Source organism: Pleuronectes platessa, chromosome 15 (assembly GCF_947347685.1).
Source record: "Pleuronectes platessa chromosome 15, fPlePla1.1, whole genome shotgun sequence".
NCBI classification, from domain to species: domain Eukaryota; kingdom Metazoa; phylum Chordata; class Actinopteri; order Pleuronectiformes; family Pleuronectidae; genus Pleuronectes; species Pleuronectes platessa.
Window position 1 is genome coordinate 5517630 of NC_070640.1, and position 23207 is coordinate 5540836.

Consider the following 23207-nt stretch of genomic DNA (forward strand, 5'->3'; position numbering starts at 1 on the left):
TCCGTCTGGTGCTTTAAAGACCAAGTGTCCGTTTGTGCTATATGTGTGTGTGTGTGTGTTATTAATAGAGCAAAGTGCTGGGGGAGAAATGTTACACAGGTGCTCAGAAACGTGGTTTGAGTTACCAGTCCCATGTGGCATCAGGGAATCTCTCTTTCCCTCTCATTCACATTATCATGCTGCTGATCACTGATTTCAACCTGTGCAGGGCAAAATCAGGCTGATGTCACATCCCAACAGTGTCCTCTTGTGGAGATCTAAGAATATAACAGAGCTGAAGAGCTGTAGAAACTAACGAATGCAGTTTGGTGGCTGTGACTTGAATCCAGTGAGAGGAGCAGAGGGACCATCTGAGGAGAGGGTGTGGGGGGGGGGGGGTTCCTCCTGCTGAACCTGCTCGGTGCTGCCTGGCTAATTTTAACCCGTCAGTTCAAAGAGCACTGACACTGAAAACAACATTATAAAACTAAAGAGAGGAAACAAGTCGTCCGCAGTGGCACATTGGTAAGACCACAAAGTTTGATTCTGTTGTGAGTGTGTTGATCATGTCTATTTTCTTTCTGTTGTATCTTAAGTGTAAGCAGTGTGTTGAAACTACCCTGACAAGATGTAGAACTGTTAAAGTTGTATTGTTTTCGTCTTGCAGTCCTGTAGTTTACTATTTACCCTGAATATCGACTCTTAAATAAAAGTAACAGGTTGAATAAGTACATTTGAATAAATTGTTCATAAGAATGCTGTAGGGCCCATGGACATTTGTTTTATTCTTAATGCATGTGTGTGCAAATTATTCCTGTGCTACGGATTTTTGTCACTAACTTAGTTCAGACTGAATTATCTTTATAACTATTGGATGGATTGAATTATTTATTGTTATGACCTTCAGACTAGCATGGTTCTACGACAATGTAATCAACTGACTTTTCCAATGGCTGCATCATCATCCTCTAGTTTCACCTATGCTCTATTGTATCATGTTTTGTTTGATTACTGGGACTTTTAGCACATCAGGCCTTTAAAAACTATTCACAAGAATCATCTGTTCTAAAGAATCAATCTTTGGTTAATCTAATAATTTGACATAACATTGTTTTCTGTGTTTTCTTGCAGGATGGCAAAACGTCTGATCCTGTAAAAAATGGTGAGCACAGATAACCTTTAATTTCTTCACTGATCAAAGTTTAAAGAAACAGGGTGTACCATGTTTAAAAAGCAATTTTTCTATGTTGTCATTTTAGTTCATCTCCTTTCTTTCTCATTCAATCAGAGTCGTCGCTGTCGAGCGTCCAGGGAGCGGCAGCATGTCCACTGTGACTCCTGCTACAGCCGGCGCTGCAGGGCTCAGGTGGAGGTCTCTGTGTGCTGTGCCCTCATCCCCTGCCGCCTGCACTGTGGAGCTCTGTTCCACCTGTGCAAAGAGGAGGATCACCTGCTGCTCTGCCCTAAGGTGAGGGTGCCGTGCCTCAACTCCGGGTTCGGCTGCCCGGTCCAGCTGCCCCGCTCCTCGCAGGCCGCTCACCTCCAGGTGTGTCCGGCCAGCGTGGTGTGCTGCTCCATGGAGTGGCTCCGTTGGCCGACCGACGACACAAACCCACACAGCAACACAACCCTGCAGGAGAATGTGCTGAAGGACAACGAGGGGCCGGGGGAGGCTCTGGATGTGGCCGTGGCCTTGGCTGATCAGTCAGAGCTCTATACCCGCCTGAAAATGAAGCCCCTGTATCCGGAGCAGATGGAGGAAGAAGAGGAGGAGGAAGTAAGGGAGGAGAAGAAAGAGGAGACGGCGATGGGAGAGTTTGTCAATGGTGTCAACAGTGATGCCAATAAAGGTGATTGAAAGTTTCCTTCCAATCTAAATAAGATGACCAACTAATATCCGGTCTGCAAAACAGCAACATCTATGAGGATACAAATTGTAAATGAAAACCTTCATATGCACATGATCACATAATATACTGCAATTTATTTATGTAATTTTCTATCTCTCTACTTGAATGGTCTTCCACTGGTCGCCACACATCCGTCTCAGCAGAAAACAGTTCTTGCGAGATCAGTGTTCCGGAGACTGTAGAGAACGGTGCCGGGCTCGTCCTCAGCAAAGAGAGACACAACCTGTGTGATATGATGTTCAGCATGGAGAGAGGCGGCTGTGCTGTCGCGCAGGCAAACCTGGGTAATCCCGAGCAAAGCCCAAGACCTGCTGAGAGGGGTCAGGCCCAGAGTGCGGGAGATCTAAAGGAGGCTGAGACTCAGAACAGCGGGGTGACGGGGTTGGCCCCGTGGACGGAGGGGGTGATGGAGCGTCTGGGGAAGGAGCTCACGCCGGCGGAGTACAGCATGTACGTGGTGCATCACGGACGCATGCTGCTCAACTTCGGACAAATCCAGGCCTGCACGCCGAGGGAGAAAGATTTTGTCTATGGGAGCCTGGAGCCTATTCCTGTCCAGACGCTACACTCCTTCAAGGTGATGACTGCAATTTACTCACTGTGAAATAAAACTTTCATTCCTCAGGTAGCCTTTAAAACAGGAACACAGCTGTAGTGACAAATGCAGCCACTGTGGTGCTGTTACCTAATACAGCTTTAAAATACACCTAATACTAATATACAAAAGTTGTTTTCACTGTATTCTATCCATCTTCCTAATGTAATGTAATATATCCCCTTGTGTCTCTTCCTTCAAGGTCCCTGAAAGCTATCACTACAGGAGTCGGGTTCATAAGTACGAGACGGTAGCGAGGGCTCCGTGTGAGCAGCGCGGCGTGGACACGTCAGACCTCGGCGTTAACGAAGAGGACTGGTTCAGTGACGAAGACGCACACACCCTGCTGGGATACGCTGAGAAGGAGGTCATGGGTCACAAGGTCAGGGTCAGATGAAGCTACCAATATAAGAACGTATATTGATAAGTCGATGTGTCCAGGTGTGACTTTAGATGCAAATCGGTATGGTCCTATAACCCGAATGACTCAGGTCTGTTTGTTTCCGTGCAGATCAGCGAGTCCAAGGCAATCGACTGCCTCTACATCGACGTGGGAACGCAGACGCACTCGTTTCGCTCGGCACCGTTCAAACGGAGGACGACCCTGGCGGAGGTGATGGTGGACCGGCCGCTGAGGCTTCGTCTGCAGCTGCAGGCGGAGAGCGTGAACAGCAGACACAGCAGAGCCAGCTGCGTCTTCGCCTTCCTCTGCGGTCACACCTTCCACCGAAGAGAGTTCGCCGCACATGTCAGGTGCCGGACAACTCTACCGATGTGGTTGTGTTTGTGAAGTGAATGTGACTCCGCTCTGATCCTTACTCCTGACACGTGTCATTTTCAAGAGTTTGCTTCTCTTATCTCAAAGGACCAACACTGAGGAAACAATGCAAACGATTGGAAATGTTGATGTAGGATAAACTATACAAACGTAATGTGAATGTTCATATAAAAACAGGAGCAGGTCCCAGTTTTATCTTCACAGATGTTTGCATTTGTTCACCACCAGCTACTTGTGAAGGTGGTTTGATTAATCTATAAAAGGCTGGGTCGACCTATTTCAGGAGCTTTTATCCGTTGTTTATATTCAAAGGTGATTGTGGTTCCTTTAGAATCGCTGACTGTATCTGGAAATCTCGTCTCCTCTCCAGGAACGTCCACAGTGACATCCAGACATGTCTGAGTGGATGGTTCGAGCAGAGGTGCCCACTCGCGTATCTGGGCTGCACCTACAGCCAGAGGAGGTTTCAGCCGTCCACGCAAAAGGCCACCGTCACCTATAAGTGAGCAGAACTCACATTTCACTTCCATCGGTCTAGATTCACATATTTTCTGTGTATATAGTCATTACAATTTTTTTCCGCAGTCAGCAGCTGAGGAGCTTCAACTTGCGACCGACCCTCGTAGATGGAGGAGGAGGGGAGTCCTCTCTGAGCTCGCTGCCCTACGAGGTGCTGTGCCATGTGACCAGTTTCCTGGACAGTCTGTCCCTGTCCCAGCTGGCTCTGGTGTCCCGGCTCATGAGGCAGGTGTGCTCCTCTCTGCTGCAGGACCGAGGGATGGTCACCCTCCGCTGGGAGAGGACCTCGGACTCACTTGGAGGAGCCAGGTGGAGGGCCAAACCTGTGAGACATACACACAACACCATTCAATCCATACACAACTACAAGCTGACTCAGTGGAGCGCATATCCACCAAGGCCCAGCAGTCTCCTCAAATTTCATAAAATCCCCTAAATATTTCTTATTATTTCAATATCTATGATTCGTTCCCTGGTAAACACAACCTCTTTGGCGGAGGTAAATAGCGGTGATCCATGTTTCCTTCCTGACTCCTGTTTCTCTCCAGGTCTGGGAGTTCAGCCGACTCTTCTCCTCGGTGGACTCGTGGCACATGTCCGACATCCCTCCTATGTCTGCTCATCTAAAGGTCTGTCCGCACTATGAGACCTGTGAGCACAGCGAGCCTGTTCCCCTCCCCAGCATGAGCGACAAAAAGACGTGCAGCCAAGAAGAGAGAATGAGTCTCGTCAACCTCTTCACAGGAAACAGATGGTAGCAATGAAAAAAAAACATGTAATTCTTCCTACTGTGTCGACTTTTAATTATTTATTTATGGAGCAGTTTAAAGATGATGGGTTGTAACCACTATGTTTCATAAAGCACCACAAATAAAATAACACTTGCTTGAATTTGTACAGTATTTCTTTTCATGATATATGTTATGTAATTATCTACGTGTGCAGTTTTATATGAAAAATATGAAAATGTTTATTATAGTGTCTAACATTTTCTTTTTAAATATTCATATACGTCAAATATGAAATTAAGCTGAGTATTGTACGGACCTAAAAAACATGTTGTACAAGAATAAATGCTTTATAAACAGACATTACATACACCTTTTACTGTAGTGATTTGTATAGAAATATTATAAAGTAAAGAGAAATGTTATAAAGAAATGAACTTACTGTAGAGATTAGCTTGATTTGTTTTCATAAAGAGAGGCAAGTTGAGAGATATTCTTGGATCTGGATCCGCCCCTGATCTGGATCCACCATCGTATCCATCCACCAAGTTTTGTGGAAACCCGTCCACTACTCTTTGTTCAATCTTGCTTACGAACAAGCATCAAATCAACCAACAACGCAATAGACGAGAAAACAACCCTTTCTATTTACAGCAGTAGGAATCCTCAAAGCTCCTCCTCCTGCAGCCGGTGGCACTAATCACCCGCCATACTGGCTGCTTTGTTGTGAGTACAGCAGCAGCACGAACACACAGAAGGTTACGAGGAGGTTATTTCCTCTGACTGCAGCAGGTTCCGTGCACACGTAGGAGGAGACGCCATCCAGCTGCAGCGGAGGAGCATCTCACCTGAGAGCAGACCCTCAGGAGACGAGCGTCAGTTTGCGTCCTGCGCGGTTTGCACGAAGCTCTTGTTGTTTTTCTGCATCTCTGCAGCATCAAGGACGGAGACTCCAGGGCGATACGAGGATCCATGAGAGGCGCTTCGAGCAGCACACCGCTTCAGTATCACGGTAGGCCACAGTGAGGCTGGCGAAGTCACTGGTGCAGGCAGACACTGAGCACCAGAGACCACCGCTGCAGGAATGAGAAAGAAAAAAAAGATTCAATGAGAGAGAAGGCTTTTTGCAAATGAGCAGAATTGATCCATTGAGATGTTGCAGAAAAGCACCTGTACTGTATGTTGTTATTGCATTAGTGCTATAATAGAATGCAGCTCTATAATGATGTAAAGAAGTGTGCACACATCCAGCTGCCCTCGTGCATGTGCAGGTCGTGTGGGGGTTCAGCAGCCATGGAGGCTGGGAGGCTGGAGCAGCAGGTGGCCAGTGTGGAGAGAGGCATCGCCTTCCTGCAGCAGGAGCACCTGGCCATGCTGACCGGCCTGCAGCTGGAGATCACCCACCTGAAGAGGCGCTGTCATGGTCAGTCCACCCGTGACCCTCTCCATCTCCTTCTTTATGTGTCTCTTAAAATCATCTTCATTGTGTCTCACCCTGGCTCATCTCCTTCTACTGCTCCTGTCTGCAGAGCTGAGCTGTGAGCTGGACTCCAGGTTTCCTGACAGAAACACAGCAGGTGAGACACCAGAGCTGCTCGCTGATCTGTGGGAGAGGCAGATACTTTATGTTATGATAACTGAGGGGAAGGTGCAATGGCTGCAAAGAGGAGGCCGGGAAATTCACTAAAGACGTCACAATAGAAAATATACAGTGATGAGCTGTACAAAATTAGTTTTACATCCCTTTGCCTGATTATACATGGGTTCCTATTATGTTAACTCATGTTTCAGCCGTGTCAGGCTCCATGTATACAGACTATAGCTTTCCAAGTTTCCTCCACCAAGGAAAATGTGTTTTCGTCTGTGTTTGTTTGTCAGTTAGCAGGATTACATAACCATAACAGAGAGTTGGAGCGTGAACCCAATACATTTTAGTGCTGACCTGGATCAGGGGAGGAGATCTTCACATAAGCCGTTTTCAGACATGTGCTGCAAAGGTACTCCAGAGAATTGGAATCCGTACCTTCTCAGCAGTTTGTCTTTCACACAACACAGCAGGAGATTCTCATAGTGATGGCTCTTATCGCCACAAACTCTCATGTCAACTTTGTCAGGGTCTGGCACCACTTTTCCATCCTGAGATATTTATATTATTTAGTTTCTGTCACGTGTTGGAGGCATCATCAACCGATAGTGCAGAGGATCCCCTGCTGTTTTCTCACATCGACTCCTCCTGACTCTCTGCAGACTTTACACTCGGGCGCCATGCGGAGAAAGTTCTGAGGCTCTCACTTGAACATTTGCGTTCACACATAATATAAATCTCCTCCAGAAAAACTGCAGTGGACCTGCAGAGTTCAGTGCATATCTATAAGCGTCTATACCGAACTATTCCATATCTATACATTGACTCAATAGAGACTTTTTTTCCCTTCTCTGAAGCTTTCTCCAGACGACTGGCACATTTTTTTGTTTTATATGTAAACAACAACTCTTTGTGCATCATCCATGTTTACGAAATCTTCATCTTTATATATGTGTATTATATAGAAATAATGCACATAAATGCCCAACAAATGAGGGAACACAAAAAAGCGATATATGAAGGATGATGAAGCAGAAAGTTGTTTGTGTACAGCACAGTCATTTTCTATATGTGTATCTGTGTTTCTCAGAGGAGGAGGCGGAGCTGGCGGCCCGGTGTGAGGCCGCAGAGCGTCTCCTGGAAGAGCAGCAGTGCATGATGGTTGCTGTGCGCGGTGAGCTGCGGGCCGGCCGGGCTCGGACATCAGCCCTCGGTAAGAGCCTCAGGGACGAGGAGCGGCACTTCCTGGAGGAACTGAAACGCCGCAGCCACAAGATCACGCTGCTGAGTCGTGAGCTGCAACGGCAAAACGTCACCACCACGACCCTCTGCCACGAGCTCCACACCGCACGCTTAAAACTGTTCCATCAACAGCAGAGCGCCGAGTCTGCTGCGGAAGGAGGGGAGGAACCCAGAGCACAGGATGGAGAAGGAGAAGAAGAAGAAGAAGAGGAGGAGGAGGACGAAGACGATGATGAAGATGAAGGGGAGGGCTCAGACTGGCTTCTGTCTCCGCCTCCTCCCGCCTCCCCCAGCCAACCAGAGGAGCGACACAGGAGGCGTGTCACCCTGAGGGAGGAGCGGGTCAGGGCGTGCGTCCCGCAGGAGAGAGTGACGTCACCGCAGCGGCCGCACTCCATGCCCGACCCCGCCCTCTTCTTGGTGCCACTTAGATACCGCCTCCTGCGTTTGAACCGACCAATCACAATGCACGGCGCGGAGGGGATGGAGGACGAGTGGGAGGATATCGAGGACAGCAGGGTGCACAGGAGGGTGGACATGGGAGCAGGGGAGGGAGAAACCGCCCTGTGATGACGAGGGAGAGGTGGCGTTGTCTTCCAGCAGGTGTCGGCCGACCTCGGTCAACTCGTGACGTGGTTATTCTAGAAACAGACGAGGGAGATGTAACCTTGTGATTGTCCGTAGAGTTAGAGGTAGTTGCACAGGTGTGATCGATCTACACGTAGACATAGTAGCGCAAATTGTCACATTGATGGTACAACATGCTACTTGGAAATCACGAGGAAACGAGTGGGTCAGCAAAGAGTGAACAGCGGTACAGTTTTTATAAATGGATGCCTTTTGGTTTTAACAACACAGCTTTTGCCTGTCAGTAGTAGCCTTTGCCTCTGGGTGAGTGAACACTGGTCTGTGCCGTTAAAACCAGCGCCCAGGTGCAGAACGTCACTCGAGAAGGTGGTGTAGGGACATTTTGTATGATTTGCACTTTATTAAATTCATGCAATGTGCCTAATAATGGCAGAACGATACTCCTCTTGTCATGTTGTCTGTTTTCAGGGTTTTTTAAAAGGTTTCTTCGCAGCAGACATTTTGTCAGTGTAAAAAACAACAACAGTGTCACTGATGATATTAACAAAAGGCTCTGTTCTGTGTCAACGTCTCAGTGAGTCACGTGTGTGTGTATACGTCAGCATGAGCAATGCAAGGATACAGAAATGGAAGCAGTGAAATGGAATTCAGCCGTTATTCATTTGATCATTTAGACCTGTGTTTTTCCTCCTGTGACCATAAATCCTTAGCTTATTGAGTCTCGGTTATCAATCCATCCATTTAACCCTTTATCCTTTGAGGGTCGTGTCCAGCTGACTTTTCTGCAGAGGTGTAAGCATCAGTGTTGATATCAGTACAAAATAAATGAAAGATATTTGTCTTGCAGAAATGTACAATTTTAGACTGAATATCCGCAATGAAACCATGCAGATGAACCTGAAACCTCGAGCAACAGATAACACAACATCTGATATGATCTGCGGCGGCAGCACAGACGCACAAAAGAGAAGTGGAGAGCACACCTCGACACACAAAGTCTCTTGTTGACATCACTACTGTACCAGGTCGCAGTTTAGATCATAGAGAAATGTAATGTTACCAGCTGTAGCATTCAAACATTATCAAATATAACAATAAAACATTTTAAAAGATGTGTGGGGGAGAGAGAGAGAGGTCTGACGGACGGAATTTTCACACAGTTCACACAGATTCATTTGCAATGCACACAGAAATTAATATACATATATATATATGTGAAGGTTATTTATCTTAACTTCAGCAAATTAAACTCTCTTTGTGTTTGAAAAATATACAAACGAATGCAAAAATTTTTTTTAATTACAATCTAGATTTTCAATTCCATTTATCAACTCAATGATTTCTTTATTAACAACAGTAAGGAGTATCGTATCTTTCAAGCAGCAGTGTCTTGTCGAAGTCGGTGTTCGGAGAGAGGAGACACGGACCCAGAACTTGCAGCATAACAGAATTTATTACACAGAAGTTTCACAGGTCAGACGGGCTCCGTGGTTTGCCCGGAGAAATCACACAGGCCTACAAACCTAGAGATGAAAGGAAGTCACACAACATGGCCTACTGCCTAAATTTGGGAATGTGTCGTACCTTAAGATTTAAGAACCGGCTGAAAACCATCTCTCCCCTTATTATTCCATAGGCAGTTCAAGGATAGTTCAGACAAGGAGAAACACACTGAACACATCTGGAGATAATACTTAAAGGTTTGAACATAAGATTCCAGGGGACCTTAAGATGTTAACATGTCATTATGATCTATACCTATGCTAGAGAAAATCTTTAGCTGGATATTAACATACCATTGTTGGTTTGTAACTGTGCTATGGATATCCATTGGCTACGGGAATATACTACAGGAGTCATTCAATTAACATTTTTTATTTTAATCAGTTACACAAAACTACGCTCAGAGCAAATGTCCCGTTCTAGACAGTTCCCCCTGTTGTCTTGGAGACCGTGCTCGGAATGTTAATGTTCCTCTGCAGCGCTGCCATGGCAACCGCGGAGCTCCATCGTTCCCAGCTCACAGCTCACTGGGAGCCGAGCGGAGACCGGACACTGGAGGTTTGTTTCCAGGACTTTGTGTTTGGAGATGGATGTGACATGTCGTTTTTTTTTACAAATATAACAAAACACTGAGGAGGTGCAACCATCCTGCTGCTTGTGTTTCTACATCTCCTGCATGTGCTCTCACTCAAGGTTGCTAGAGAGTGCATAGAAAACAGGAAGTTACATCACAAGCAGCAGAGAGGTTGCCCTCTTCTGGACTTGAATGGGTACTAAATGTGTGAATGTGCATGTGGGGCCTACAGGCTCCCGCACACACCCTCTCCAGCCATGAACGGCGGACACACACACACACACACATGCACTGAAGCTCCGTTTGTGTAACGTAATTTCGCAGCAAGGACAAAAGAGGGGAGTCTCCTGCTCTGGAGGAAAACCTGGGAGACGCCACCTCTCTGATTTCAGGAGTCTGGAGGAGAGGACACAGACTGACAGTCTCTCCCTCTCTCTGCACTGCCTGGTAGGACCCATCATGTCATCTTAATGCTGTGCTTGTTTGTCCTTGTGAGCTCAAATAAGGTGTGTTACTTTTTCAAAACTAACTTGAGGTCCTCTGTGTTTTGATTCATACGATTCTGTGGAGCTCAGAGGCAGCTCTTCGTCATCGAGCCCTTTCATCTGTTCTCCAGGATTCCCACTTGTCCATCATCGTTCCAGAGCTCATCTGAACGGATCCAGTCTCTGAGGTGCTCCGGTCCGTTCCACTGAAAGGTGACACCGCTGCAGGGACACTTTGTAATCTCTCTGTCATCAGCTGTTGTCTAAGGCTCTTAGCTGCTTGTATTCACACCTGCCACACACGCACACACACACACACATGTGACAAAGCCTTTCCCAGTGTATACTTAGCAGCTCAACACAAGGCGTATGTGCATTTAAGATTTAAATAGTAACTCATCACCAGGAGGAGTTCCCATCATCTCTCAGGGTGAAAGCAACAAAAATACAATCAACTGTGATTCAACTTTCTCTTAATAGCTTCAAACGTTATTAACACTGTTGTCTTTTCTCCCTCAGGCTTTCTGCAGAGTTGCATCGCTGCTTTGGGCAGAAAGGCACCATGGGAAACATAGTTCAGTGCTGTCACATTCTGTCACACTACTTTAGGTGTAAGGACACACCAGGCCAGGGTGAGGCAGAGAGATCCCCCCTGCTGTCCAGTGAAGAGAGTGAATGTTGTGACGACCTGGAGGACGATCTGTTGACCGTCTCCGCCGGCGTGACGAACCCATCCCTCGATCCACAGCACTTCCTGTTCCCCGACATCATCCTGAGCAGCAGCCTGGGAGGGGACATGACCCTGGTGGAGCCCATGGTGTGTCTGCTGGTGTCCGAGGAGGAGGAGGAGGAGGGACGAGGGGTGGGAGTGAGCAGGGTGTTTGACCCAGGACAAGAGAGGAGCATCATGAGGAGAACCAGGGGGTTCTCTGAGGTGGAGACGCAGACGGAAATGGACACACAGATCGGTATGGAGGTGCAGACTCAGACAGAGACTCAGGCAGAGGTTCAGACACAGACAGAGATGTTTGTGTATCTCAGGTCTGAGGATGTGGAGGAAAAACATGAAATACTGCAGAAGGTGGAAACATCACGAGAGAGACACTCAGAAACTCTCTATAATTTACCATCAGAGAAAGAGAGGGAACAGATGCTGGGATCTGAAACCTGGTCTGACGGTGACATTTTTACTGTGTTAGAGGAGTCAGGGAAAGTGGGGGAACATTCAGAAAGAAACAAACTGTCCTTCAGAGATTTACACGAGGAAGCAGAAGAAGAAGAAGTGAAGATCTGTATATTACAAACAGAACAATACACTGAGCTACAAGAGGAAGCAGATGTTTGGAAGGTGCAGCAGAAGGATATTGTTGGTGAGGACCATGCAGAGTTTACCTGGACAGAGGCGGATGTAAAAGACAAAGGAGTAAGTGTTCAATCAGAGTGCACTTCAGTGATGCTGACTGAACCTGATGTAGACAACACGGAGGAGAAGGAATCACGAAGGAAGCCGACCTTTGACCCTACAGGGTGTCCAGTAGACCCCACGCAGGAGAGCGAGCAGGATGAAGAGCCGATCAGTGAGCGCTCGCATCAGAACGTAAACAAAAAGGACCTTAACACGAAAACAGAGAAAAAACTGTTTGAGGACGACACTGATCAGTCGAAAGTTCATGTTGAAAGTCAGGAAAAGAGGGAAGAGGAGGAGGCCGAGAGTTCAGGTCTGCAGGAGGCTGTGGAGACAGATCTGACTCAGGAGGAGGAGGAAGAGGAGGAGGAGGAGGAGGAGGGAGCTGAGAGGAAGAAGTTGACCTTGTTTTTAGTCGACAGGTTGTTTCTGGCAGCACCACATGTCAAAGGTGGGTGGTTTTATTTAACTGAATTATTCATACATGTTCCTGCAGATTCTAGTGGAAGCTTGAACACTGGATCATCGCACATCAGAGGCAGACTTTTATTCACAGACGAAACAATAACAAACAAATATTATAGTTTAGTTTTTAGCATAATCAGTTAAAAATACGGAATTTAAATGGCATAGTGACATTGAGAAAAGGAAAAGGCAAATGTTTAGTAAAAAATGTAAGATATTAAATACAAAAAGAAGAGTGGAAAATAAAAAAAATAAAAGCTAACTGTATATGTGAATTTATTTTTCCTTCAATCCGAATATGAAGTTTTTTTCACACATTTAAGAATTTTATATTTCATTTTTGATTCCATGCAATTTTATTTAATATTTATTTATATTTTACAACTTTCTATTTTTTATTTAAAGTTCTGTGTAAAAAGTTTTCCTCCATATGACACAGTCAGTTTTGATCTGTTAGTGTCTCTTGTGCTCTGTTGTCAGCAGCACCTCCTCTTCAAAATGCAGAAAGCCCCGAGGAAGCTGGTGTTGAACAATGTGAAACTGACAAAAAGGAACAACTCAGCATCCGTGACATAGTAGATCTCCAAGAGACGGGATGTACTGTCAGAATCCAACCTCCTGGAGCAGAGAGTTTGGAGCTCCAGGTTCTTATTTCCCCTGAAGATTCTTCCCTGTTTCTTCACGTCTCTCTGATTCACTCTCTCCTCCGCTCTCAGGTGTCAGGCCAGATGTTGGTGGCCGAGCTGCACCAGGTGCTGATGGATCACGAGGTCACATGTCATCGCACACGTTTCTCTCTGCAGCTGGGAGGCGCCACGCTGGACAGCCTCACAGAGCTGCGCTGCATCCAGGGCCTCCAGGACGGAGCGCTCATCAAGCTGGTGGAGGGTAACGACCTCTAATCTGTCCTCATTATAAGTTTGATTTTTTTCTAGAAGTTCAAATCAGCATAAATTATAAGTTTGACAGGTGCTGAACACATTCTCTCTCTTTGCCTCAGTTGTTCTTACTTGAGTATAGAAGTGTTCATTAGTTCACAGGTCTGTTGATAGGGAATAACTTTACAGCTACAACTGTGCTACTGCAATGCCACACCTCACATTCAGGCAGCCATAGCACAAAACTTCCAGTACAATAGAAACATCTCGGGTGTGGCTCAGGAGTTAGAGCGGGTTCGTCCGCTAACCAGAAGGTCGGTGGTTTGATCCCAGTCTTGCCCATTCTGCTTGCCGAAGTGTCCTTGGGCAAGATACTGAACCCTACATTGCCCCTGATGTGTGACAGAGAAGGACACTGCACATGGAAGCATTGTATGAATGTGTGTGTGAATGGGTGAAACTTTACTGTGAAGAGATTTGTGGTCATCAAGACTAGAAAAGAACCATATTGACACAATATGTATGAAATTATAAATTCCTAAATACACCGTTCACTTGCAGTTGCGCTCTGGGAAATATACAATATTTACATGTGTGTAAATTGTTTATTTCTCAATTACTATATTGAATTGTGTATTAAATTCAAGCAATCATGAAATTATAGCTTGATAAACTGTTGTTTTCATTGAGTTTTTACAGGCTGTCTGTCTTACTGCTTTGTTGTTTGAGGTCTTTCATAAAATGCACCACAGCAACAATAAACACAATCCCCTCATCTTGCACTCTACGAGCATCTCCTCTGATCTCGTTGCAGATTCTTACACAGTGCGTGACGCTCGTCTTCATCTCCATCATGTCTGTGATCTTCTGAGGAGCCTCGACCCCGCGGACGCTTACAACGGCGTGAACGGCAGCTCGCTGTCTTACCTCACCTTTTACACCAGAGGAGACAAGGGTAACCTTCCTCTCTTACACCTCCTCACGTCACTCATCCTGAGCATTTCTGTCACTCAACACCTTCATCGTTTCAGACGGGGAAAATGTGGGGAAGAGGCGAGTCTCTGAGAAGGAGTCCGTTGACCACAGGCCTCCGGAGTTCATCCTCCCTGGATGTAAGGAGCGACCTCTTCTTCCCCTGCAGCCGGTCAGAGACGACTGGAAGGTGAGAGATAAACCTAAAACTGAAAATATGACTGTGTTAAACATATTGCACTTAGTTCAGAGAAACATGTTCTCTTAATTCATAGTGAAGTGTCCTTACAGCCTTTACAGTGCCTGCGGGTTCTGACCATGAGCAGCTGGAACCCTCCTCCAGGGAACAGGAAGATGCACGGAGACCTGATGTACCTCAACGCCCTGACCATGGAGGACAGAGAGCTCAACATCACGTCCTCTACACGTGGTTTCTACCTCAACCAGTGAGCGTCACACTGTCGCTGCTAAGTGCTTAGTACTTAAGTGCCTATTGCTTTTGTGATCAATGAGGTTTGTAGAAGCTCCTGCTACAGTCTGTGTGCTCTGCTCCAGGTCAACTGCCTTCAACTTCAACCCGAAACCTGCCGCTCCCAAAACCCTCTGCCACTCCCTGGTTGAGCTGCTGAATCACGTCAGTCCTGCGTTCAGGAAAAGCTTCAGTGCCCTGCAGAAGAGAAGGTGAGCGTCTGTTATCACCTCCAACCATCAAGTGACGAGTGAAATATCAGTCTGCTAGAACATAACCTACTGACCTTGCTCACTGGTAAATGTTGTCTCTTGCTTTGAGCCAGAGTCCAGCAGCACCCTTATGAGCGCTTCGCAGCACCTTTTCAGGTGTTCACCTGGACGGCCCCCCACGGAGAGCACAGCCTGGACTGTGTCCGAGCGGAGGAGACGCACGCCAGCCACATGGGCCAGGACAAGCACACAGCCGGGCAGGTGGCAGACACAAATTAGGGGAATCAGGCTAAATTAGGAAATGCAGAGAAATATCAAATTGCACTAAACTACAGAACTAAGGGCACTTGTATGTATGCACTGATAGTGATGATAATGCTGATATTGAGATTGTGTGTTCTGACCACAGAGCCGGGATTGGAATGAGGAGCTGCAGGGATGCAGGGAACTTCCCAGGAAGTCCCTGCAGGAGCGTCTGCACAGAGAGAGGAGCGTGTTTAAGGTGATTTCACTTCTTGTTTCCAATGTTCTCCCAGATCAGTGGAGGAGCAGATTTGTGACTGTGAGATCATCAGTTTAGAGACTTAAAGTATACAGGATTGAGACACATAACACCTCCCATATCCTCTTAAAGTTCTCTGTGCTGTTCAGCTTTTCAATACAAGTATTATAAACCCTCCATGTTTCCACTCTGGTATTAGATTGTGTTGCTTTTTTGTTGCTCTTTTGTTCATTACCTTTTCTAAATCAATCTTCCCAGACCAACAGTGACTTTGTTGCCGCTGCAACACAAGGTGCTGTGGCCGTAATCGACGGTAACGTCATGCCGATAAACCCCAGCGAGGCGCCTCATATGCAGATGTTCATCTGGAACAACATCTTCCTCAGCTTGGGGTTCGACATATCTGAGCACTACCGACCACTGGGGGGCAACACTGCTGCTCACGCTGCTGCCACCTGCGACCTGAGAGGAGCTCAGGTAGATCCAGACGTCAACACCTGCAGGAGAAATGAGGATGTATCTGACCTTTACATTCAGTTGTTCTATCAGGGTTTGACCTGTGAACATTAAAGAGGGAAAAACAGCATTTATCAGTCATACATCAAGGTGACAATCCTCCCTGCAGTTGCATGGACTACTTTTCAAATGTTAACTTTCAGATGTTGTGGTGGTCTGATCTTATCCTCCCCCCCCCCCCCCCCCATGCAGATGTTTTTATATTCTTATCATCAAACTGATTTTATGCAACGCAGGCATATGCATCTGTCGACACAGCCGGGCTTCACACCCTTGGGACGGCTGTGTTGGATTATCGTGGCGTCCGTGTCATCGCTCAGACGATTGTTCCAGGGATACTGGAGAAGAGTCAGGAGCAGAGTCTCGTCTATGGCTCTAACGACTATGGAGCAACTGTGTTTACGCACCCAAGGTAAAATTCACATCAGCAGAAAACAAACATGTCTATTTCGGATAATTACGTCTTGATCAAGTAAAAGTTTAAGATTACTCGATATGATCAGAAGTATGTTTTCCCACAGGTTTCTGGAGCTTCTGGACAAAACCTGTAAACCACTGAGAATCCAGCGTCACCAGGTGCTCAACCAAGACAACATCCCAGTGGAGCTTTGCTCTGGCATTGAAACCAAGGGCATCCTGGGTAATGATGGACGACCTTACATCTTGGATCTTCTCCGCACCGTCCCCCCTGACCTGAACTTCCAGTTCTCAGAGACTGCAAGTGAGGCAAGGGAGACGGGGGAGACGGGGGAGGAGGTGCCAGAGGAATGTAGGAGCTTGGGTTACCCGAGGCGACATCGTCACAGCTTGGCCAGCCTGAGACCGGAGCTGATAGAGGCCTTCATCCAGCACAGGTGAGGGGGGGGGGGGGGATGTGAGGCCCCTATGGAGCCCCATGTAGGGCCACATTAAAACCATTGAAAACAAAGCATTTAATCCTATTATCTTGTGTTTTGTGTTGCAGGTATGAACTTTATGTCAAGATGGTGGCCCAGGGGCTCAGCCAACTGGAGGACCAGGATGAAGCTACGGAGCAGAGGGAAGAGGATCTGGTCTGTGAGCCGAGAAGTGGAGATGCCACCACAGCCGCAGACGCCATGGGTGACTAACACCGGCAGAATATTGATTAACCAGGAGCAGCTGGTTTACTGCAGACAGAAATTGAGTTGAGAAACATAAGACTGAGAAAGTACAGAAGGTTGTGAGCATTGATTGGTTGTGATATCTTTTTTAAATATTTCACATTTTACTCATTTAGAATCTCAGAGAAGAGATGTGATGATGAAAGCTTGTCAGGCTGTCGGATCCGTGAGTGACTCCCGCTTTGACATCTGCTTCAATCCAGATGTTTGCTCTCCAGGTACTGAGTACACACACAAACACACACACACACACACACACACACACACACACACACCAGATTAAACAGTGTGTGTCTTTTCCCCAGGTGTTCGTTTCTCAGCTGATTCTGTCGAGGACGTTCAGCGACAGAGGAAGTTGTTATGGGAAGCAACCGCTTTTCTATTGTCCAATCAGATTCCAGCAGTGGTGAGAGTTGTGTGAAGCAATAATTATGTGCATGAAGTTTAACATGCGTGATGATGATGGTGTTTATGTGTGTGTGTGTGTGTGTGTGTGTGTAGCTGAGGGAGTGTCTCGACCACACAGCAGTGCCGATGGATGGAGGGACCCTGACGTCGCTGCTCCATCAGCAGGGTGTGAACGTGCGATACCTGGGCACCCTACTGGGGGAACTGCACAGGATGGAGGAGAGAGGGAGACTCGGCCACATCAAGGTACTTTATCATAAATTGTATCAACTCCATACCAAAAAAATGATAAATAAGAGCAGCAGCACAAGAACATGCAATAGGTATAACAAACGTGGTAAACTCTAGTTGAAAGTACACCCAGTACACAAGTAAGGAAGCAAATAAAATACTTAGAACAAAGCATGAAATATATCAACATAAAATAAAATGTCGTCGAGCAACACCCATTTTTTTTGCTGATACATGTTCTTTAAATAAAGCTTTTGAGAGAACTGATCAGATGTTCCCTCACAGAGACTTGCTCTCAGTGAAGTCCTCATCAGAAGTGCAAAACACATCTTCAGGACCTTTCTACAGGTGATGTGCTCAAATATTGGAAACTTAAAATGTTCATGTTTTTACAATCTAGCTGTCATTTTCTAGCTAAGTGTCTAATCTTCATTTTCTCTCAGGATGTGGAACCTGCAGCTTTCTCTGCTGCCGTCAGTCACTTCCTGAACTGCCTCTTGAGCTCCTCGTCCTGCCCCCCCGACTCCGGCTCAGACGAGCTGCTCTCTCGCCGGAGGAGCCGACGCCGACGGAGCCACGGGAGCCGAGTCGCCGTGTTGACGGACAGCGTGTGGGCGAGGCTGACCCCCAGCGAGCTGTGGGGCAGGATCAGAACCGAGGCCGGAGACTATTTCAACTACACAATAGACAGGTACATGGTGTGTGTCTGTGATTACTGAATGTTTGTGGCTGGATACAGGATTTTACACTTTGCCTCTCTCTGTGTCCAGTGACAGTATAGATGAAGTGATAGAAAATGAAGGCCTTCAGAGGGTCTCCCTCCTGAGAGAGATCGCCATCAAGACGGGCATCCAGGTTAGACCTCTAACATGTCGCTCTTCATCATACATTTACCTTGGAGTGGCACTCAGCAGAGCATGTACCTGCACCAGGGCCCAACTGTCCCCTCACATACAATCAAGCTGCACCACATTTCACACACTCTAAAACATGCATGAGAAATCAGGGAAAATGTCAAAAGAAAGTCCATTCTCTTACAACACTAAAGAAAGGGACATAATAAATCCATGGATCTGCCTCCTTGTCCTGATCTGCAACAACATTTTATGAGTTATTTTCTGAAAAGAATCTATTTAGTTGTTTTTGTGTAATGCTGCTGACAAACAAACAGACAGAGGTGAAAGCATAACCTCCTCAGCGGTGGTAACAAGCAGCCACTGGGGGTCACCAAAGTGCAAAGTTATCTGTTGCTGTTTTAAAATGGAGCAAGATTTATTGTTGTATATCAGTTAACACAAGGTTAATGATACAATGAAAAGTGTTGGACAAGAGGACAGGTCAGCTCAGCAATAAGAGCAACGTTACATCACAAATATAAAGTAAGATAAAGAGAGACATAAATAGTAATAAATAAAGTTCAATATAAACAAATCAGAAAATGAAATGAGAAAACCAAAGCTGGCTACTCCTTTCTCTTTCTCTCTCTCTCTGTTTTTAGGTACAGCTGAGGGAGTACGTGTTCGAGTCTCGACACAGGCCTGTTTTTGGTGAGGAAGATGTCGTCAACATGTTCCCTGTGGTCAAACATCTCAAACCCACAGCGACGGATGCTACACGGCTTGTGCAACGAGCACAGGCGGCAGTGCAGGAGGGTGAGAGATGCACAGACATCAAGTAGAGCTTGTGTGTTTGCATTGAGAATCACACTGTGGCCTCGTCTGGGTCCTGGATGTGACTGAACCTTGACAGGAATAGTTGCTCAACTGGACCTGTAAACGTGACTCCAGTGACAAACACTGCATTTAGGGTCATATCCAGCTTCTAAAACGTAGATAACGTCCATCCAAGCTTCAGTGATTCACACAGACTTTAACTTGCTAATGTGTTAAAATCATTCAGTCTGTTAAGAGCTCACATCTGGAGTCTAATGCACGCATCCGGCAGATGTTCTTAGTTTGTTGTGTTGCTCATGTTTTTGCTCTCAGGGCTTCTCAGAGACGGCTATGAGCTGATAAGCCAGGCCCTGACTCTGTTCAGCAGCGTCTGTGGGGTCCTGCATGAGGACGTGTGTGTGTGTCTGCGTCTCCTGGGACGACTCAGCTACATCTTGGGGGAATATGCGGACGTAAATATTCATTAATGTTCCTTTCATGACTTATTGCCAGGTCCCAGACTGTCATAAAGCACAGTTTTCCTCATGTCTCACAGGCTCTCAGCCACCAGGAAAAGGTTGTTATGAGTAGTGAGCGACTCCATGGTATTGACCATCCACAGACCATACAAGACTATGTGAGTTCCTTCACCTTCTTATCGATCCACAGACAGACTGTGGAGCACGTCTATCTTCTTACAAACATCTCACCTGACTGGAGGTTTTCTCCTGTCTGCCGTTCAGACTCACCTGGGCCTGTACTGCTTTGCTGGAGGCCAACTCTCCATCTCCTTGAAGCTGCTGTATCGAGCACGGTACCTCACGCTGCTTGTGAGCGGAGAGGACCATCCGCAGGTCGCACTGCTCGATGTAAGTGAGAACACATCTGCAAAGTGTCGCCTTCTTTCTTTCTACTTCACAAAAGAACCATTAAGATGTTATTGATCTATTCTTGACATTTAGAGTCATTTCTACACTTTCAATGTGGATTTGGCTCGTTAGGAAAGTCTGAATAATGAAAGCTACTGTTAATAAGTGTGGTCTTTGCATAATCCTGCTGAAACAAACCGAGAAACAACTGCAAAAACATTATATCAGAGGTAATAATAGTGCAAATCAGAACGGAGGGAGCAATAGACAGAAAAAGGCCTTTAAGTCATGTAGGATAGATTTTTTTTACAAACTAACAAAAAGACCAAGGTACTGGTAAATTCAAATAACCCATGACATCTTTTTGTATTGGTTGTTATCAATGTGCCTGTTGTGCTCCACCACATCAGAGTATGCTGGGTCTCGTGCTTCATGGACTGATGGAGCATGAACTTTCCCTGAAGTTCCTACAGAACGCCTTAAATTTGACCTCAAAATACCGCGGCGCCACATCTGTGAGGCTGGCACAAAGGTGACTACGAGTTTATCTCCAAGTTCTGCTGGGGTTCTTTTTCCACGTTCTTCTATTCAGAAACAGACAAAAACACATTACAATTACAGAAAATGCTAGAAATGCTTCCTCCTGTCTTCTCCGCAGTCATCATCTGCTCGCCACCGTTTACGAGACCAAAGGAGAGTTTCGATCCGCTCTGCAACACGAGAGGGAGGCTTATTCCATATATAAGAGCCAGGTGTGTTTTCAAAGTGTGGAATATCGTGTTTGCTGGTGTTGTGTTGACGCTACATTCTCCTAATTTTAACTACACCCCTTTTGCTGTTGCACATGTGAAGGTCGGTGAGAACCACGACAGTACAAAGGAAAGCTCAGAATATCTGAAGAGCCTCACTCAGCAGGCCGTGGTCCTTCAGAAAGCCATCAACCATTTCTACAGTGACACGCCCGGTGCCTGTGTTCCACCTCCGAAGGTTTGTGCTGATTTAGTCCACGTCCTCAAGCAGTAAGTCAATTTCTGCTTAATCTCATGAGTGTTTCTGTCCAGTTTTCCAGTCCGAGCCTTCTGACGATTATTCAGCAGCTCAACCTGACATGTGGAATCATTCTCATCCCCATCAGGTGAACGATTAAACACTACCAGATTGGCTATCAGTTATATTATGGTTTTAATCCTGATCTCTCTTCTCCTTGTTAATAAATTGCTTCATCCGTTGTGTCTTTCTCTCTAGTGCAAAAGATGTAGCAGACCTGAGGAAGGGGAGGAAGAGACAGGATAAGGTTCAAGTGGAAGAGCTGGAAACTCAGTTGCTAAAGCGGAGCAAAGACACAGGACAACAAAACTGAACCATGCAGCTACAATAGAACATTGTTTTTCCTGTCTGACTTCTGAAAACGACAGATGAAAGCCAGACACATTGAAGGGGAACATACTCCGGACATCCAAGGAACAGACAGGTGCAGGCAGTTTGTTCTGCTGTTGTCTGTGAAGGATGTTGTAGCTCCTATTGAAATAAATGGAATCCATGAACGAAGCTGGGTGGCACTGTGGCAAAGTGGTTTGCACTGCCACTATTAGGCTAACTTTCTGTGTGGAGTCTGCATGGTCTCCCTGTGACTGTGGGAGTTTTCTCCAGAAACTCCATCTTCCTCCCAGAGCCCCAAAACACGCAGCTTAGGTTAATTGGACAAGATATTGAGTGTGAATGGTGATCATTTTGTCAGAAAAAAACATATACCCTTGACTTTATATTATTATTCTGCTGCCAGATTTGAACAGTATGTTTAGTGCAACTTCTACTGAGAAACAAAAATGTAGTTTCACTGTACTAAAAGGCCAAAGTTCCTATATTTTTTAAATGATGTGCCGTCATTCTGCAATCCCCTGTGTGTCCACAGAGTCTCACACTTGTGCCATAGACACCTCTACGAACATGACATGATTTGTTTATGATTATTAAAATACCCCCTTTTATCGTTTTGGGTGTGTATTAGCAGACCTTTAATACCCACGTTACTGTTGGTAAACAATAAGCAGATAATTTAAAAATGCAATAAATGGAGTTATTGGAAGGCTTTTTTAATCTCTCTTTAAGCTCTTGATCAAAGCCTTAGATACACTTTGATGTGGTATTGTAATGTCATCATGTTGTATTTTGACAGTTGGTCTATTGACATAAAATGAGGCGATATTGACTGTGAACTTTGTGAAATGTAGTTTAGTATTCGACAGAAATGACTGATAATTCAATGTATTGCTCTGAAGTGCTAATATGAAAATGCAGCCACGTGGCTGGTGTAGAATCATAAAAGGTCATGTTAGTTTCCTTGGAGTCGTTTCATTATTCACCACCTTTGGAGCAGCTGCATGATTTGTCATCATCACTACAGCTGCTCATATAAAGAGAGATGCACTTGTTTTTCACAAAGGTTGTATAAACTTTTGCACATAATAATACTACAAAAAAAACCTATAAGAAATGTTAGTACAACCACAGAGAAGCATCCAGCCCATTCTTTATATAACTAAAAACACTACAGTTGGTCAAGTATGATCTGTGATGACAACATGAAAATCAACAACAAATCCATTCAAACAGATGTTGGAAACCAATATACTGATTATATATGAAATGGATGATTGTGGAATGGAAGTAGCCGAGTAAGAAAATAAAATCTGATTTGTTTAAATGCTGTCGATCAATGTCTTTGTTTGCTGGCTGTGATTTATAGTCAGATTTCACAAAACAATTTGGAGGAAACATCGAAAAAAAGTGGGTAGAACTCGATAAGTGAACATTTGTTGACATCATTTTATATATTGTATATTTGTTGTTCATTTGCTATACGTGCCTTTTTGCTTACTTCTAATCTAACGGTATTATTACTATTATTATTAATATTAGTAGTAGTAGTAGTAGCATTGTGTTAATTATTATTATGTGTGTTTATTATTATCACCATTATTTGTATCATTATGATTTATG

The 23207-nt window shown here is 45.6% G+C and overlaps 3 protein-coding genes across 3 annotated transcripts; all 3 read left to right on the plus strand.

Annotated features, from left to right (window-relative positions):
* The first annotated feature begins 298 nt into the window (after window positions 1-298).
* LOC128457364 (F-box only protein 40-like) lies at window positions 299-5535 on the plus strand. Its single transcript, XM_053442026.1, has 10 exons — window positions 299-361; window positions 1111-1131; window positions 1268-1829; window positions 2030-2466; window positions 2687-2866; window positions 2996-3237; window positions 3633-3764; window positions 3848-4106; window positions 4330-4535; window positions 5445-5535. Exons 1-10 carry the CDS (start codon window positions 299-301, stop codon window positions 5533-5535), a joined length of 2193 nt encoding a protein of 730 aa, XP_053298001.1.
* Window positions 5536-5802: 267 nt separating this feature from the next.
* Window positions 5803-8364, plus strand: LOC128457342 (coiled-coil domain-containing protein 92). The gene is made up of 3 exons (XM_053441993.1): window positions 5803-5932; window positions 6039-6086; window positions 7185-8364. The coding sequence occupies exons 1-3, from the start codon at window positions 5803-5805 to the stop codon at window positions 7904-7906; spliced, it is 900 nt and encodes a 299-aa protein (XP_053297968.1). The 3' UTR covers window positions 7907-8364.
* Window positions 8365-11048: 2684 nt separating this feature from the next.
* Window positions 11049-22911, plus strand: LOC128456923 (clustered mitochondria protein homolog). Its single transcript, XM_053441357.1, has 28 exons — window positions 11049-12342; window positions 12840-13000; window positions 13073-13244; window positions 14049-14189; window positions 14266-14396; window positions 14498-14652; window positions 14762-14887; window positions 15001-15148; window positions 15297-15389; window positions 15648-15866; window positions 16142-16317; window positions 16427-16759; window positions 16870-17006; window positions 17164-17265; window positions 17353-17453; window positions 17549-17701; window positions 17972-18034; window positions 18130-18377; window positions 18457-18541; window positions 19185-19338; window positions 19672-19811; window positions 19895-19975; window positions 20082-20207; window positions 20618-20739; window positions 20866-20959; window positions 21060-21194; window positions 21269-21342; window positions 21453-22911. Exons 1-28 carry the CDS (start codon window positions 11049-11051, stop codon window positions 21565-21567), a joined length of 5079 nt encoding a protein of 1692 aa, XP_053297332.1. The 3' UTR covers window positions 21568-22911.
* Window positions 22912-23207: the final 296 nt, after the last annotated feature.